The sequence below is a fragment of the Anomalospiza imberbis genome, chromosome 7 (genome assembly GCF_031753505.1).
Source record: "Anomalospiza imberbis isolate Cuckoo-Finch-1a 21T00152 chromosome 7, ASM3175350v1, whole genome shotgun sequence".
Taxonomy (NCBI): Eukaryota; Metazoa; Chordata; class Aves; order Passeriformes; family Viduidae; genus Anomalospiza; species Anomalospiza imberbis.
In genome coordinates, this window is record NC_089687.1 from 27,703,832 (window position 1) to 27,722,118 (window position 18,287).

An 18,287-nucleotide genomic window follows, 5' to 3' on the forward strand; every position below is an offset into this window, starting at 1 on the left:
AAGTACTCTGAAGTTTGGCATTAAACCTTGTAACACTAACGGTCTTTCTATTGATAGTTACATCCATAATTCCATAAGATTTTTAATATATAATCATATAAATATCATATGTAATCATGTAATTGCATAGTCTGTATTAAAGTCTGTGTACTGATACAGATGTGCAAGCCAGAAAGTGTTTAAATTGACTGGCTCATAGATGTGTTGTTTTGTGCTCTAAGCCATCAGTGGTACGCAGAGTTTATGAGAGCATTTTTAAACAGCAAGAGCAAAGACTTCCAGCAGCAGCAGTTCAAGGGGCTTTGTGCTTCCAGAGCTTTGTGTGGCTTGGCTGTGTTTTCCCCTTGGGTGAAGGTCACCCTTTTGTGCAGAGCCCTGAAGTTGCACAAGTCTCATGAGCTGGGGTGAAGCATTCGTCATTCGGGGATTGTGGGTGTTCCTGTTGATTTTTGGATGTGTACATCACAGTGTAATCACATAGTTTATTCCTGTTCTCTCACTGAATTATTTATTATGTACTGAAATGAGGAAGGAGGGGGATTCTTTTGTATTGGCATAAGCATAGGATTATGTTAATTGTGTGCTTTCAATCACTGCATCACCAATATGTCAATTGGCAGAATACAGTCTACCTCACATGTTAGGATGTTGCAAAGTTCAATTAATTAATGTTTTTAAAGTGCATTGGGACCCTCTGATGAAAGATGCTGTAGAAGTATGGGGGGGAGTATTCTGCTGATTATTTTTTCCCGTCTATTACCCCAATGTGTCACTGATTGAAATTCAATAGAATAATATAGGCACCCTTATAACAATGGGCAAAGACAGTATAGTATTTTCTTAGATTTTCCAAAAAGCTAGAAAACATAGTTCAATAATATAATACAAAAATTAATATAATCAGTTTATTTTCTGGTAATTTTCCCCATTGCTTTTTCATCCTTTCTGCCTGAAAAATCGTTCACTTTGCTGGATTAACAGTAATAACTACAAATTATGGCTTTATGTTGTTAAAGTGTGATGATATGCTACAGCCAGAGTAGAGGTAAGAAACACAGGTTGTTATGTACTGCAGGGTAGTGATTTTCTCCAAACTGATTTATGAATAAATAATTCTTTGTACTTACTGCATGGGACAGGCAGTTTTCAATTTCTGTAACAAAACACAGCTCAACAAAGGAAAATTTCATGCTAAAGCATAGGGACAGGATGTCTTTGAAGGGGACAAACAGATGCAGTCACTGTCACAGGAGCCTACCCATCTTGGAGGGAAGTCCTGTGACAGTGGCTAATAGAGAAATGGCTTGGTGGTCCCAGTAGTGGGGCTTTTACTGGGTATCTCTTTGAGGTCTTTCATTTATAGCTGTAAAAGAAATCAGAAGTGCTTGGGTGTTAATGCTAACCTGCAATTTCTCCTGAGTGTCTGTTGTTTTGATAAGAGCTGCTCTTAAAAAGCACAGTGTTTGCTCAAAAATACTTGATGGAATTCACAAGGCAGAAGCAAATGTTGGTTGTGATCTTAACCAGCCTCATGTTTGCAGTCCACAGTCCTCATACTGTGGTGCTGGGATGCAAGGAAACAAATTCTAGGACACATTACTAGCTTGTGACCCTGGCAGATTAGCATTTAAAATAAATTACATTAATGCGGCATATGCATTTGCATTAATACTATGAGTATTCATTTAAGATGTAACTCGGGTGTGCTCATCATTTGTGAAAGTGAAATCAAGAGTATAGCCATGGTGGGAGCAGGGGATGGTTTGAAGGGAGCCAGTGACAGGGTGAAGCATGTTCTGCTCCTGTTCGCTCTGTTTAGCCACAGAAAGGAATTTGGAAAATGCCTCATTTGAAGAGTTTAATTTTACACTAGTGATATATTGGAAGGTACCTGAGGTGCTCCAGTAATTGTTATGGGGCTATCCAGATTAAAAGTTACTTGTGCAGGTGAGTGGGAGGTGCAGGACCTGATCTTCATTCCATTTAGGACCGATTCCATAGTCATAGCTAGACTATGATAGGTATGTTCTAAGGCCCAGATGTGGCATTCTTAGAATGAGTGTGCTGTGTGGCTATCTTTCCATTTGCAATGACAAATGCGGTTTCTAGTCTATAGAGATAAATAATTTTCATGGGACAGTGTGAACTACATAATAATGGAAAGGGTTTGCCAGCTTAGCTGTGTTTTTCTAGAAAGCAGCTTTCTGCCTTTTGTCATTTTATGCTCTGATCAAAGTAGTTATTCTGGAAGTCTGGGTTAGCCCCAGCCTTGCATCCATTCAGTTCACATCTCAATAGGATTACACCCTAGGAATAATCCCAGTGTTTTAGTGCATCATTTTTTCAAGTGATAAAATAAAGCTCATGAGGATCATGTGATGAGTTCTGCTGGATATAGAATGGGTCAGCTGTGATATAGCAGGGCAGTAGTGTAGTTCAGTGTAGTGTTCTGCTCTCACTTGTGTAGTTATTACTTTCTTCTCCAAAGGAGCTGCTTTTTGAATGAAGCTCAATTGGAAACATGCTGGCAGGGTGACACATCATTGGCCTGAGCAGAGTGACAGCAGTAAATTCAGTGGTTCTTATGTCAAACCTGACACTCGAGCTCACAGAAGTTTGCCACTGGTGTGTTGTGCCTTTCTTGTGGGTAAAGAGAGTTACACACATTTTACACAGTTACTCTTTTTTCCCTGTCTGCATTTTGATGAAGCTGAGGCTTAAAGTTAATAAAAGATCTGTCTAAAGAAGTACATATCATTCAAGAACCAGCAGCCAGTGTGGATAGAGAATCTCTTCTAAAATAGGCTTTGAAAAAAAATCTTTTGAGAAAACTGATGTCTTTATTGTCTTTAATTGCCTAACTGGCCTGGGCTGCATTCAGTAATTTCTTGGTGAGTTGAGAGTTGTTCTGGTGTATGGCCATTTCTTGAGTGGGTGCAAGCATTGCAATCTGTTAGCTCTCCCTTCAAAAAACTTTCCCAGGAAAAAAGATCCAGTAGATACAGGAAAGAGAACCAGATCTGTTAACAGAAGAATTTTGGGAACTCAAGGAAGACGCGTATTTGTATTTCCTGAACTTTCTGATCTGCTGTGCATTATCCACACATAATTTTGAGAAGGTCTGGAGCTGACAGAGAAGTGATACTCCCAGAGAAATAGTATATTCATTAATAACACAGTGACCTTTCCTCATTCCTGTCCCCCATCCCAAGTCTCAGTTGTGGTAGGATAAAAGCTCAGCCAGGCCAGTTAAAGTGATTTCTCTAAAGGCCTGATCTGTACCATTTGAAGTCAATGATAGGAACAATAACAAATGTGTATATGAAAGTGACCACTTTCTGCCAGGCTGTTTTCATCTCGGGGTTGCTGTTATGCTAGAAACACCCAGTCTGGATAAGAAGGGACCTTTTAGGGGGAAAATTTTGGCCTGCTCAGTTTTTACTGAGTAGTCATTCAGAGATGTCTTAGTATGGAGAGAACACATTTGCTCAACAAGCTGGCAAGATCTTCCCAAACGTAGCCCAAAAGTTGCCTTAAGTACAGTGTTGGTGCCATGAAATAAGCACCTGTGAAGTCTGCTGAGGAGCTGAATGGAAACCATGGCTTCTGGCTATCGTTTGGACCAGCTTAATGTGCTCTGGAAAAAAAATATTTCACACGTCATATCACACCGGCTGAAAAAATAGCGTGCATCAGCAGTGCTGTAACACAGAGTAAAGGACTCTCAGCAGGTGTTAACGTGCAGAGGCACTGAGCATTATGGTAACACCTGTGTTTGTTTAAATCCAGCCAAAACAATTTCCTCTCCAGTTGTAGAGGAGGATTAAAAAAAAAATCTCCCTAACTTCCAGTAGTAGCAGACATTCCTGTAAAATAATTTGCATAGTATTTCCTATGGTGCACTCTGGCTGCACTGGGGTTTTTTTCTTTAAACCCTTTTAGTCTGGGGATACCTTCAGTAACTTCAGTGCTTCCCGACCATCTCTTTGTCCTTTGCCAGCATTGCCAGGCCCAAGCAGTTGCAGATGGTGTGCTCTCTGAGTGCTTTTCTTAATTGAATGAAAAATAAAGCCTCTTGTAAAATATTGCCAATTTAGATGTGACTTATGGGGCACATATGATGCTTATTTTTTCAATTACATGAAAACTTGGCGAGGTTAAACATAGGAAGCCAAGTGTTCTGTGAAACTGGTATAGATTTCTGGATTTTTAGGTGATTTTGCTTTAAATTATTGAGGAGGTGAAGGAAGTCAGCAGCTAAACTGTGTTTTTCCAACATGTATTTTACTCAGTGGACCCTTGATGCTCATTTCATGACTAATATATGCTGTACTATATGCATTTCTTGTTGTCACCAGAGATAACATAAAGTAAACTATCCCCTTAAGAAAAACAGCTTTTCTTGGCAAGTGGAATATGACTCAAGGAGCCAGCACTGGAGACATACGGTGCTGTGAATGAGTGCTGTGTGTTACTCTACTGGATCTGAGTCCAGGCACTATTTATACTGCAGCATATTCAGCACCAGATTGTTAAATCTTAATACTGAAACAGTGCATCATTGAAATGTTTTTGTTCTGTTTATGTCCCATTTTCAAGCATTGGATATCAAGCAACACTCACTAACTTTTTGTTTCGTTTGGACAATATCTCTCTTTGCCAAAAGCTTTCTAATCTGCTCTTGAAGTATTATCCTGTCTGTACCAGTGCGTTACAGTGAAATTTTGTGCCACTGAGGATGAACTAGGTCACTTCCAGCTTTTTTCAGTGTGTGGTGACAGAATGCCTTGTAAAGCAGTACATTGGCGGTAAATGCAGAGATTTAAGTGCTACAGAAAAGGAGTTGTACTAAAATGATTTCCTCTTCAATCTGTGTAGGAATGGGGAAAATCCTCTATAGCAGGTACTTCATGGGCTCCTTGTATTCTGTTATTGTCTCTGTGAGAAGCTTTGTTTCACTGTTTCGATGTGGTGTTTATCTTATGATCATTTTTGGGAGATCAGGATAAAAGGTTTTTGTCATTTACTGCAGTTCAATTACTTCCAGAGCTAGTGAAGACCTGGGAGTAGAAAGAGAGAAGGAGACTGTTGAAGTTTCTTGGCATCACAACATATCCTTCCAGATACCCAAGAGGAGGTCTTGGCGTGCCTGTTATCTCAGAAGTAGTAGTCTTCTCATGTATTAGTGTATTACTTTTTTTCTGCTTATGGATGTCTTTTCAAAGATCACACAGTATATAAAGAAACCTCAAAAGGCATCCGTTTGAATGGAGAGTGGTGTCTTGTAGGGCTGAGCTGAGGAGAGTTAAGGGAGCAGAACAGTGGGGCAGTGGGAACACAATGAAGGAAGGAATAAAAGACTGAACTGCTTTGCTGTCATGTAAGATGGCACTGTGGCTTTCTTTGTTTGGTGTCTTCCTGGAAGTCATTCCTTGGATTAGTCATTGTTTTTGGTGTGGGTGGGCCCTCTGTAATTGTCTACACAGAAATAATACCTCTGCACCAAATGGTTTACCATCCAAGTTTACAGTCTTTGTGACAAGCTCATCCAGAAGAGGTGATGATCTCTATTAAAGAATGAACAGAAGTAGAAATAGAACATACAGCATTCTCCTCCGCCTCCAAAAAGCTATTTTGGATCTGCGGTCAGCAGCTTGCAGTTGTTTGGTTCTTTTTTTTTTTTTTTTTTTCCCCACAAAGAAAAGCAGCCGTCTGCATAGTGCAACTTGTATATGGGAGTGAACTCTTCCTGTTTGGTGGGTTTCCAGTGGCATCCATCCGCACTGGGAATTGTACCATGCTTAGATTGTAACAGTTCTGAAAGCCCACGCATAGGAATTTTCCTGTTCCAAGTAAAAAATAATGCATTTATTTACTGAAGTTTTTGTAGACTGCAAAATCAGGACTAGAAAGCATTTAAAGCTTATTCGAACTTAAAGAACTAAGTTTTAGAGCTATGATGAAAGATGTGAAGGAAGTCTCCTGTGGTTCCTTGCAGTAATTTAAGAGTCAGGAACATGTCAGCAACTGTCTGCTTAAAATTTTGAATCTGTTCCTGCTCTTCTCCACTGTTTCCTCAGGAGTCAGTAGAACACCTTTCTGGGCAGGACTGCAATAAACCTCAAGGCATATCTTGGATCTTGGAACAATCAACCTTGCTGAACAGGTTAATAAATGGCTGATAAAATATAAAGTATGGACTTGTTTGTTTCTTTTCAGGAATAATCAAGCTTGGGAGGTGGAATCCCCTCCCTCTCAGTTATGTGACTGACGCACCGGATGCAACAGTAGCCGACATGCTACAAGATGTCTATCATGTTGTGACATTGAAAATCCAATTACAAAGGTGGGTGTTTCTGAACATCTGTCCTTCCCTATTCTCTGAACTGCTCTGTTGGTTACAGCATTACTACAGAGATTAGCACATCCTGTCTTCATTAATTTCTGGGCTTTTGATGAAATGAAAAAGAAAATGGAGAGAAGGGTGGGTCACCTGGCAGCTTTTTGGTGCATGTTCTAACTGGTATTGTATGTTTTCTGAAGTAGCAATGTGGTAACAGAGAAGGAAAGGGCAGAAACCCAATCAAGTAAAGATATGGGGCTTTTAGAGGCAGACCTTTCTACAGTCCATAAGTTAATGGATTCTAAAGTTCTAATTTTATCAATTAATAAACTCCTTGCCTTTTTCTAGGGGCTGCAGTGTGAAAATCCAGGTCTTCTGCAGCCAGTTGCTGAGATGGGGAGGAGGGGAGTTTTTTTTACTTTCCTTTTTTTTCTCCAGTGGTCTTTCCAGCAAACAGAAGACAAGGAAGGAAAGTGTCACTGCAGCTGCATTTGGAAAATACTTTCCTTCCCTGAGGGCTAGTTGATAAGCAAAGCAAAAGCTCCCAACATTTTTACACTTATTTACCCTCCTTTCCTCCCTCTCTTCCCTCCTTTATTCTTCTCCTTTCTCTCTCTTGGCCTTCTAAAAAGTCCTCAAATGTAAGGTCCTTGGCAGTGCATGGCATATGCCAGAGCTGCAGATAAGCCTACATTGCACAGCTTTCTGTAGCTGTGTGGCCAGAACATGACAGAGGAAAGAGTAAAAAGTAACAGACAGTCTGGAATAACTTGCTGACAATTCTTTGAAGCTTTGGCTTGAACAGAAGAGGGGCCCACAGGGATATGTGCGTGTCCTTTGGTGACAGGTACATACTCTCCAGCAGTTTGGTTCATTTTAGAATTTGGAAATAGTTGATGCTTCACTGACATTAAACTTCCAAACAGCAACATTTCTTTCTTGTTGAATCTCTGATGGTGCTTGGGTTTTCTGATTTCCATGAACAGGTCTTTGCTTGGTTTTATATACTGTTAAAATTTTTCAGCTGGGCTGCCTCACTGCTATGTAGTTGTAAAAGAGTGTCTAGACCCTATAGCTGCTATAGAGGTACCAGTTCTTGTAGTCTGGTGTCACATCTGTATTAGCAAAGGGTATGAACCTGAGATTAAGATCTCATTCTTTATCTTCAAAGTGCCTGAATGCCTGGATGCCACATAATTGAAAGACAGTCCATGACTTTGAGATAAAGATGATCACTGACTACTTGAACTCCTCAAGCACAGCTGAAGGTTCAGCTCCAAAGGAAAAGCCAGGCTGTAAGGGCAGAAGGCAGAACCACCTTCTGGGGCCATTGGAGAGCATGCATTAAGGCTCTGCAGCAGAAATGGCAGTGACAAGCTTCTCCCACCTTTTTGATGTGCTTCTTGGGTCTGTCCCCATGCATGTAGACACAAACCATAAGCTTGTTAAATTAAAAGAAGCACAAGTCATGTAAAGACAAAAGCTTGCTACATATGCAATTCTTGTGGAACGAAAGTGAGAACGAACTGCATGTGACAGATGTTGGGCATATGGCTTAATGTGTTTCTGAAAGGCTCTCAGATACTTTAGTGATAAGGGCAGTATAAGAACCTGTATAAAATTAAACTAATTTTTCAAAGTCTTGTTTCACACAATGAGAGCCCTCACTGTTCAGGGATTTTGTTAGTGGCAGTGCAGCATATATGTTTATTTTTCTACCCCAGCAGGAGTATCTTTGTCTGGAGAAAATGGCTTCACTCAGCCATTCCTGGGGCTGGCTTTATGCAGTTTCTTTGCTCTCCATCAGGCCCCAGCAGGAATGGTTATGCACACATATGCCATAGGAGGATCAGCAGCTGCATGTTGAACTGCACATCTTCTGGTTATTGTGCTTGGTGGGAGAGGGATAGAGGGGAGAAATGCCTTGATGGGCTGGCCAAGCAGGAAACTCCAGGGTTGTGCTCGTTGCTTAAAGGTCTATAGGACTAGCACACAAAAAGTAAGCATCTTGGAAGGTGATGTTTCTATCTGCTTTTTGCTTTCTGTTTTAACAGTTGTTCAAAGTTGGAAGACTTGCCAGCAGAGCAGTGGAACCATGCCACAGTTCGCAATGCCTTAAAGGAACTGCTCAAAGAGATGAATCAGAGCACATTAGCCAAAGAATGCCCTCTCTCACAGGTCAGTGCTTTCAGCAGGCTTAGGGAAAGAAAGATTTACAAGAACTAAAGCTCATATTTTTTTCTGTAAAGAGCCTACACTAAACAATTCCATAAATACCAAATAAATTTCTTGTTTACTTTAGAAAGGAGAAATACTATTTAATATGTTAAATAGTATCTTTACACCATGTTTTCTTAGTGGGTTGCCAGGTAAAAATTATGAATTAATTGAATGGTTTTCATAGAGATGTAAATGCATTATTTAGATTTTTATCTGAATCTGTTGCAATAGGACTAATGATCCTCAAACACAAGATTTGTATGGCTTCTTCCCACTAGCAGAGGCTTGCCTTCCCCCCTAACCCATGGGTAGCTCTCATCAGCCTGCAACCATGATAAAAAGTATGCAGTTTTAACAGTTGTGCCCCAATTTCTAGGAAACAGCAACAAAGAAATGTATATGTAATTATGTTAAAAAAAGAACAAAAACAGCCTCATTCTCCATGACTTCTTTTTAAACCGCAGTGATGTCATATCTAAGATACAGGTTCCTACAGATGTCACTAGCTCTATTTGTACTTCAGATTGTCATAATGAGACATTCATAAAATTTTTATGACTTACTTCTCCTTGCCTCTCAGAAAAAACAGAATAACACTTTAGCACCCAGACCAGATAACTTTGCCAGGCATGAAAAATATATTGCCTTCTAAAATGTGTACTAGAGTCAGGTTAATCTGTCCATTGTATCTTTTAAAAGTCAAAACATGGGTAATTCCAGCTTCCTAAAAATCCAATGCTTTGCTTGCTCATATCCAGCATTTTTTCTCTTGTGATTGTGTCTTCCATTGCACTGTATGTTCATCCTGCAATTCATGATCCAAAGCTTCCATGAACCAAGAGAATTCTCTCTGTTCACCACAAATTTGCCTCGCTGTGTTACAATTACAACTCCAGGGAAAGCACAGAGGTAAAATATGGAGCTGGTGGGAATCACAGTCTTCACCTTCTTTAGCCATGTGGGATGTGCAGAGCTAACAAGAATGGAAGGATTTTGTAAGGAAAAGCCATGGAATTTACTGATTTAGTAAAGGAGTAACAGACACTGTAGGTATTCACAGTGTGGAATACACATTGAATATGAAAGTGTTTTCCTTTTCACACAGTTTAAGTGTAATTTTTTAAAATAGAATTATCTGTGGAATCTGGTCAGCTAATGATGATTGCAGCATATGGTTGTCTCTACCCAGTCTTCTTCAATACCCAGCATAACTAAACTATGCATCATTTCATACGCAGAATTCATTTGTTGTCTGGGTCTGTTTCCTCCCACTTCAGTTTCAAAGCCTACCAGGTGGAAACACTGCAGTTGGTTTACTCCTTCTGTAGCCTCAGTCTGACATATATTTACAAAATTACTGATGGTGGGAGCATAGCAGCCAGAATCTTTGCCCCAGTATTTATTCGGCAGAAAAAGCTAAGAGGAGATCCTTCTGTAGGAAATTGAGCTTGCTTACTTTTAAGCACAGGTATAAAGGACCTTGGCTAGTAACTAACTCTTGAACTGAGACTACAGTATGCAGCTTGTATTATTATTATTATTATTATTATTATTATTATTATTATTATTGCCATAAAAAGTTTCAGTCTCTTTTGGTTTAGCTCACAAAATGCAGAAGATATAATGGAAGGTTGTATAGAAGCTGTCTATTGCCAGCATCTGAATATGCCTCTAATACAATTCCTTCTCCCAAATCAGTTTTAAAAAAATATCGTGCCAAATGTGAAATGTCATTACAACCCCCTTGTGGTTAATATATTATTGACAGCAGCAAATTGCAGAGTGGTCTCTTAGGAGTGAAACTGCGGAGTAAATGCTGCTGTTTATTAATGTGCTCACAGTGCCTCAAGTACAGAAGCGGAGAGGGGCAGCGTGGGGAGCTCCCGCTCCCACCAGCGACGGTGCTCCGTCTCTGGTTCTCAGTGCCTGAGCTCTCCAAGCAGCCCAGATGGGGATTCTGATTGCTGTTAATGGGAAATGTAATCATTCACTTCGATGTAAAATTGTCCTGGTTTTTTTCTGCTAGGTGTATTACATGTCTGCAGCTCAGCTACCCTTAGCATACGGCTCCTGTTCAAACAAATAAATCCCGGTTAACCAAACTGGGGGGAAGGAGGGTAGGCAGGGGGAGTGTGTGTGGCGGAAAGAAGTCCAATTATTTCAGTATTTCCATCTTTTCATAGAGATCTGTCTTTCCTGTGTCGTATCTCTCATTTCAGCACTGACCATGCATTTTGTCTCTGCTGGCGCAAGCTTTATTAGGACATGAGTGTGTCCTATGTTTTTCTCCTTGAACTTACTGTACCAGGTTTTCTTTGTGTATATCTTAGCTTCTGGTCTAAGTAGTTTTCGTTCCACATGGCTGTCATGGCCACACACATACCAAACATATCTGCTGCTTTATTCCTTCGTTAAGGATTTTTCCAGAAATATTATGCATTATTTAGAAATATGCAACTACTGAGTGATTTTTTTTCCCCACTCTCTTTTAAATTGATATTTCCTTTCTCCAGACTTACTAAGATTCCTAAGAGAAATACCCCTAGTGTTCCTTTACATATAATAGTGAGGATATGTGGTCTGAAAATTGTTACAGTTCTTTCCCCTGCAAAAGAGAATCTGTCCTGGGATTTTTTCACCAGTGGTTGATTTACTGTTTGACTTTGTTTATTTAGTTATGTTTTGCTTTCTCGAATAAAGGGTAATGGGTTAGTATATTCTGTGATATTTAATAGCCTCATGATTTCAGTAGTGTTGATTTCTTGTAGAGCTAGATGATTTGGAGAAGGAACCTTTCCCCCCCCCCCAGCACAAAAAAAAAATTAAGAGAACCAATTTGATATTTAGATGGAGTTCAACAATTTCCCCACCCTTCTTTAGTGAATGGAAATTTAACTGAAGTGATGCAAAAAAAACCCCAGGTTTGCTCAACTTTGTTCAAAATCCCTCTTCAGCAGAGGCTATCACCATGTCAGGCTTTCAGAACTCCATTGCTTGTTAAAATGCTGTAGAGCAAGGGAAGATTTATGGTCAGGGAATTGCTGCTGACTGCCACAATGCTAGGTTTATGTCTCAAAATATTGATTTTAATTAGAAAATTGAATCTCAGTTTTAGAAATTGGAGCTGCTACTTAAGGCTCTTACTTCATAGCCTGCAAACTCTACTGCAGTGCACCATAACACTCTTGAGTGGAAAAGGCAGAGTGAAAAGGCAGAAAGGCCTCTTCAGTGAAAGTGAAATTACCTGTTGAAGACTGAAAGTAATTTATATCACCCAGTTATCTTGAATTTCTCAGTTTTGGTAACATTTTTTAAGTTCCTAAAACTCAAGAGTTAGGGACAGAGTCCAGTGATACTGCAGTGAACAGGACAGGAGGCTGGGTGAATCTGGCAGAGGGCAGGGATGATTTTGTTTTTAAAGCATTGTTAAATTCAGTGAGCCAGTGCATAAGCCTTGTAGCTTTCCAGAGATGGCCAAGAGCCTGCAGCAGCTTGTAGGCCAGAGCTTGAAGCCATGGTTTGAGCTGTGAGATCATCCTTGCTCTCTCCTCGCAGTGCAGAAAGGTTGTACAAGGTGCCACCGCTTTCTCTGAGCTTTGATGTAAGTGCAGAAGGAGGGCATGAGGAAAATAAAATACACTTGGAGGAGAAGGTGCATTGACTCCCATGTGTTGGTGCTGTTAGATTGCCTTTCCTTGCTGACAGTGTACACGTCCTGGGAACAGTTTGACCCTGGAAGGGTTCAGAAAGGGGAAAAGGAGAGCAAAATGCTGTTAAAATGATGCCTTCTCTATAGGATGGAGAAAGGGAAAAATAATAGAATGGAAGAACTACCAGTAATGAGGCTGTTTGCCACCCTATGGTCAGAAGCAGCCCAAATATAAAATATCCTTTTTATTGGTATCAGGTGCTGGAAAACCAGTCTGCAGTCATCTCTTCAGTCACCTTGTAAGGAGTTGCTGAGGGGGAATTTGTAGAGTAGGGAGGGGTGCTGGTTAAGCAAGTGGTATTTCAGTTTTGTTGAGCTTTCTTGCGGGTTTTGCCTGCTCTGTGTTGTAGTAGGTGTAGTTCCCTGTACTCAGAATGGCACTGCTAATTTCTCTTCTGGGTGATTCTTCACACGAGGACTAATCACACGTTTCTATAAATTACATTAATTTAACTTATTTGCCTAACTGCTGTTCTGCACCGAGTAGCACGGATGTTCTCCAGTTCTTGGCTGTGCAGTCTTGCTGCATTTGGAAGCAGAACAGAAACATCTGAAAAGCATCATTTGGATTATGCATGCTGGAGCATCTAATCTTACCTTTAGGATCTGGTTCCTAAATTGTGCTTGGTGCAGTGAGCATGTGTTCCTCAGCACAGCACTGCCTGGTATGCAACTAAAGTTTGGCTATTGCAGTATCACAAGTACAAAGCAAAGTAGAACTTCCCCCCCAGCCTGAGCTGCAGGTCTCAGTGTAGGTTTGTACTACTTTTTTTTTACGGAATTTTGCAAAATAATTCTTATTATTTTATGATTTTATTAATGGTTGGGCATATAGACTGGAGAGTAAAACCAATTTTTTGTACTCATCAGATGGTTCTTTTGGGTTTAAAGTCACACATGGATGATCATAATACACTTGCATGTCTTTTGCTTTGCTCAGAAAAGATTTCTATTTGTGGAAGATATTTTAAATCACTTTTTGTTTTTCTTTTTATACTTCCAGAGTATGATTTCATCCATTGTAAATAGTACATACTATGCCAATGTGTCAGCAACCAAGTGCCAGGAGTTTGGGAGATGGTACAAAAAGTACAAGAAGATTAAAGGTAAATTGATTTTTTTTGTTGCTTTCCAAGTTCTTGAAATTCTGCTGACAGTTTGAGATTATTTGCTTTAAATTAAGTAATAATAAGCAATAATAATATTTGTGAATTTGTCTACAAAGAGGACACAGTCACAGCACATTTGAAATTAAATCTGATACTTTACAAACAAGGCTGGCATGAAAACACAGGACACAAAACATGCCTAAAATATTCTATTTAGCTGTGCTGAAAGATCAGCTGTGTTTTGAATTAAGCAAAAACATTTTGGAAAGAAAACGTTGTAGTATCTCAGGATTTAAAAGTTAAATTGCTATGTAAGTTGCCCTCATTTAGTTTTGTTCCTGAAAGCTAAAATCCTGACTTTTTAAGTTACATGTGCCCTTGTTCTCTGTTTCCAGTACTGAAAAGTGTACTGGCATTCCTGCTGTGTATTATTCTGTGGAATCTGGATGCAGAGAATTTAATACTGATTGTTGGGAGACACTTATAAATAACAAGGCGCTGCACCCACTGAAGTTTAAGAGAAAAACAGCCCATTGTATGTATTTTATCTATAGTGAAATTGTATTGGTAGGTCCATAGTGCCTGAGGCAGTAAAATTATTCAAAGTTCCTCCCATTCTCACCACTGAACTGTCTGATCACCTGTCAGTGGTGCACAAAATGATGTGACAAGCATCCATCATGTGTGGTTTGTTCTTTTATTGTTCCTTTCCTTTGACAAGGGACTTAGGTGTGCACCAGACTGTTTTAGTAGGTTTTTGTTTTTTGGGGTTTTTTTAACACTCGTGCTTTAAATGCTCAGGACTTGGAGGATAGTCAAAAGCTTTTTCAAAATTCCACCTAGGACCTCTCTCCCCAAATCTCCATCACCCTTGGAGATTAGCTGTATGCTGGGGTAGGGTTTTTCCATAGTTTTCTTCTCTCTTACACCACTGAACGGAAGATTCATTGTCTGAAAGGAGGCATAGGCTGTTATTGTTGTTTCTGTCTGTGATCCTTTCAGTAGCCAGGAAAATCATAGCAGAATTCACAAACATTATGAAGAAATAGGGTAATGTCATGTCCTTCCTGAGAAACCATTGTATTTTCAGTTGTGTGAAGATTAGTGCCTTTCAAAAAGAGTGTGCTGTCTTTTCCTCATAAAAGGCTGGGAACCATAAGCTATGAAAGGTTACTTGTTTTGTTTCCTTAGGACAGACTAGAAATCTGCATAATAATACCATAAAAAGTCTGCTGCTTGAGTTAGAAACACATGAAACAAAATTGCGTGAAACGTCAGAACAAGTTCTGAGGCATCTGTTTTTTCTCTGCACATCTGGCTTGTGTAGAGCATACCTGTAAGACACTCATGCCTGGGCTCTGCAACGATTAGATTTTCAGTAGGGGAAAAAAGAAAGAATGTTCTGTGATGAAATTTTTGTGTCTAGAAGGAAAATTGTCCAGGCAGGATTGGAGTAACAATGCAGGCAAGGAAATGGAGATGTTGCTTTTCACCTACTAAAATGGTTTAGGCTAGAAGTAAAAATGTTGATTGGACATTTCAGTATGTGGCTACCCTCATGCCACATAAACTGGGTATTTTCTTTTCTCTGTAAATTGCCATTGTGTGAGTCAGAAGTGTTTCTTTTCTCTAAATGGTGTCTCTTAATAACAGAATTTTATTCAATGTACTTTAACATATCCTCTTGGTTAAAAAGCAATCAAAAGAATCAAACAGCTTCGAGGTCATCACCATTTGCTTTCACTTGCTGTTCTGGGAGAAGAGAAATAGGCTTTTTTTTTCTTTCTTTTTTTTCAAAACTGGGCAAGGGTGCCAGTTGCAGAGGCACTGGAGGCCCTTAACTGTAGTGTTCTTAACTGTAGAGACGCTACTACAGCTTCTGAGTATTTCTAGTACACTGTTGGCTTCTACTTTTTTCCACTCTCAGAGCTTATGCTCTTAATTTTTCTTTACTTAGTAAGTGCACAGTTAAATTTTTAAGTGCAGTAAAAGCAGAATGAAACTTCAGTCAAAAGGTCAAGGATCCAAACCCAAAGAGTTTGCCAGATAACTCTGTATCTGTGCTATTCAGAGACACAACCAGTCGTTGCTGCTTGGAAGTTTATGTGTGTGTTAGTAGGAGGAGAAAAAGGAAGGTTAAGGTATGTGTGAAGTAAACACAAGCTGCTATAAAGCAGTTCAAGTAGTGTTGATTCATCAACCATATGAGTGGGAGAGAAAACAAAGAGTCTGTGGCAGGTACGGTGGTGCATGGAGAATAAACAGCAACTTAGAGCAGTAATCTTAACTGCCTGCAAACAGAAAGACTTCCGCACTTTAGGTAGTTTAAATTTCTCATCATCTCTCATTTAATGTTGTTTTGTTTCTTTCTATAGCCAGATCATCCTGCAGGACAGCCCAGTTAGTGTGCAAAATCAGTAACTCAAGTTACATGCATCAGTCATCATGTACTCCTTTAATAGTATTTTAAAAAATGACTTCCATGAAGGTGAATGGATGATGCAGTGGTTTGTTTTTTGGGCTGTAGCTGGATAGATTAGGTAAAACGATGATTTAGAGTTCTTGGAACCAGCACCCGTATCCCTGTGTAACTCTAGAGCTGGTTACTAGAAAGTAAAAGCAAAAAACAATTCACATGAGCTGTGGTAAATACAAAATAGGAAGGGGCTTCAAAATAACTTTATTGATGTTGCAAACTAAATGCAGCCTACAGTGTTAAATGTGTTTCCTATTATCTGCTAATGTCTGTTTTAATAAAACAGTGGGAACTAAATGGTTGCTTCTTAATCAAAACCATGATTTCCTAAACATAAGCTATGTGATTCTGTTACAAATTGCTACATATAGATCTACTAGGTCAAACTTTTTTCCTTTCTCATAGAAATAAATAAACAGTAAATTAATTATACTTTCTGGAAGATCAAAGTAATTACAACCAAAGACAGACAGAAATAAAAAATTCTCTGGAAAAAAAGAAAAAAAAGAAAAATATCAGGTTGCTGAGTGCATAGTTAATGTTTAAATAATATAAGAAAGTGAACAATCAATAAATTGATATCATTAGCAACAGATGTAAAAGCTGTACACAAATGGAATTGTATCAAATCTCAAGTAAACATTCTCAGTCTGCATTCTGTTGAACTCACCGAAAAGACAGCTAAACTACTTATGTTCGTAATTCTAAAAAAGTTTTCAGTTAGTTCAGCTCAGCATGACAATTTTGCCTTGTGTCAGATGATGCTTTAATTTTTTTTCTCCCACCCTGCCCCATCCCCTTAAGGTTTTGAGACATTCACAGTTTACACAGCAGCACGAGAGTTAGTGTACAGCCAGATCTGGGAATTGGCAGGTATGAGGATGGAGGCTTTTTGTCTCCTTCTGGCCCTGGGTCTGCCACTTGGGATGTGTGTGAAGCTGGGATTATAATGGGATGTCCACTCTTTCCAGTCTCTCTGGGATACACGTATGTATTTGAAGGAGAGCTTATATTAAAACAGTTGTAATTGAATGTGTACAGTGGTCAGGAGACAAAAGGCTTAACAGTTCTGCTGTGGACTTTTTGGCCTCATGGGTGTCTGTAATCACTTGAGGTGGTAATTAGGCTATTTAGTATGTTTTGTAATTTTGTTCAAAATATGCACCATCAATTAATCTAAGATTACTGTGTGAAGCCTCTTTTTCCCTTTTTAATTTATTTTTTTCTTTTTTTCTTTGAGGAATGCAAGGCCTTTTAGTACAAAGTTGTGCATACATGACAAGGCTTAATTATGTTTAATCCTGCCTCAGTGAAGAATCAGAGATTCCCCTTTTTTACTAAAGAATACATACTAATAAATGACAACTATACACCAATGGCTTATTCCAGTGGTTCTCAAGCTGCCTTTCTCCTGGCTGGTCCCACAGGGATGCTTTTCAGTCCGAGAAATGCACGTCTGATTTCTCTAGAAGCTGAAATTGCTGAAGCTGGGAGAAAGCATTTAACATTGTTGAAATGCAGTATTTTAATAATTGCTTGAAAAATTTGCATTGATTTGAAATTTGATTAACAAATAGATACAGGAATAAAAACAACACTTTGTAACTAACTATATACATGTATATATATAGGTATGTATGGAGAGAGGTATTTCAGAATTTAACCATTCAATTCAGGAAATTGTCAAGGGATCAGACTCGTACCAGTTACCTACTTGTGTCCCAGTGTTTTGGGTTCATAGCATTTAGAATATTTTTTAGCTCTCTTTCTCAATAGATATTTCACTTCAAAGTGTCATGCTTTCTATTTTTATCAGAAGGACTATCGCTGTATCACAGTTCTTCCACAACTGAAAATCTTAACTGGTGTGAATATTTTCTTTTTGCCTGATGACACAACTTAGCTCAGTGGGAGGAAGTTAGGAAGGCAGGGGGAAGAAATAAATACATTGTGGACTTAAAAATAAAGACATACTTTTTTTGTCTGCGTATGAAGAACACGTCATCTTTGCTCCTGCCATCGGTGTCTGTCAAAATATAGCTTTCTGTGGATGTGAGTTTTGAGACTGTGGCTGTCTCAAAGTTTTTGTGGAATGATGAGGCTTTTCAGTTTAAAGGAGGAGGCCTCAATTATTTCTGTTTCAACAGATCAAGAATGTAAGAAAAAGCTTTCATAGCTTCCTTAAATTGAGAATCTGCTTTGGCTCCTCTGATTTTTCCAATATTACTGATTTGCTGTTTATGTGCTCTTTTATTCTTGAAAGTTTGTTTGCTTACTTCCAATAATGGATAGACTGAGCAATCTGTTTCTCTTTTAATGTGTTCCTAGAGGCCAGTGTAGGTTCAGAGAGGTTAGAAGCATGACTCAGGTGGGCTCCCAGCTTTCTTATTTCCAGGCTGAAGGAACTGAGGATTGCAGCACAGTGATAAT

General features: G+C 39.2%; 1 protein-coding gene across 7 annotated transcripts in view; it reads left to right on the forward strand.

The window, feature by feature from the left end:
• SATB2 (SATB homeobox 2) overlaps nucleotides 1-18,287 on the forward strand; it is a 132,285-nt gene that overhangs the window by 53,174 nt on the left and 60,824 nt on the right. For 5 of the 7 annotated variants that reach the window (XM_068196245.1, XM_068196251.1, XM_068196247.1 and 2 more), the window contains 4 exons: nucleotides 6,220-6,346; nucleotides 8,398-8,521; nucleotides 13,276-13,378; nucleotides 16,662-16,730. In XM_068196245.1, the coding sequence (XP_068052346.1) occupies nucleotides 6,220-6,346; nucleotides 8,398-8,521; nucleotides 13,276-13,378; nucleotides 16,662-16,730 (423 nt within the window). The remainder of the gene's footprint in view (nucleotides 1-6,219; nucleotides 6,347-8,397; nucleotides 8,522-13,275; nucleotides 13,379-16,661; nucleotides 16,731-18,287) is intronic. The other 2 variants (XM_068196246.1, XM_068196250.1) reach the window with 1 other exon arrangement.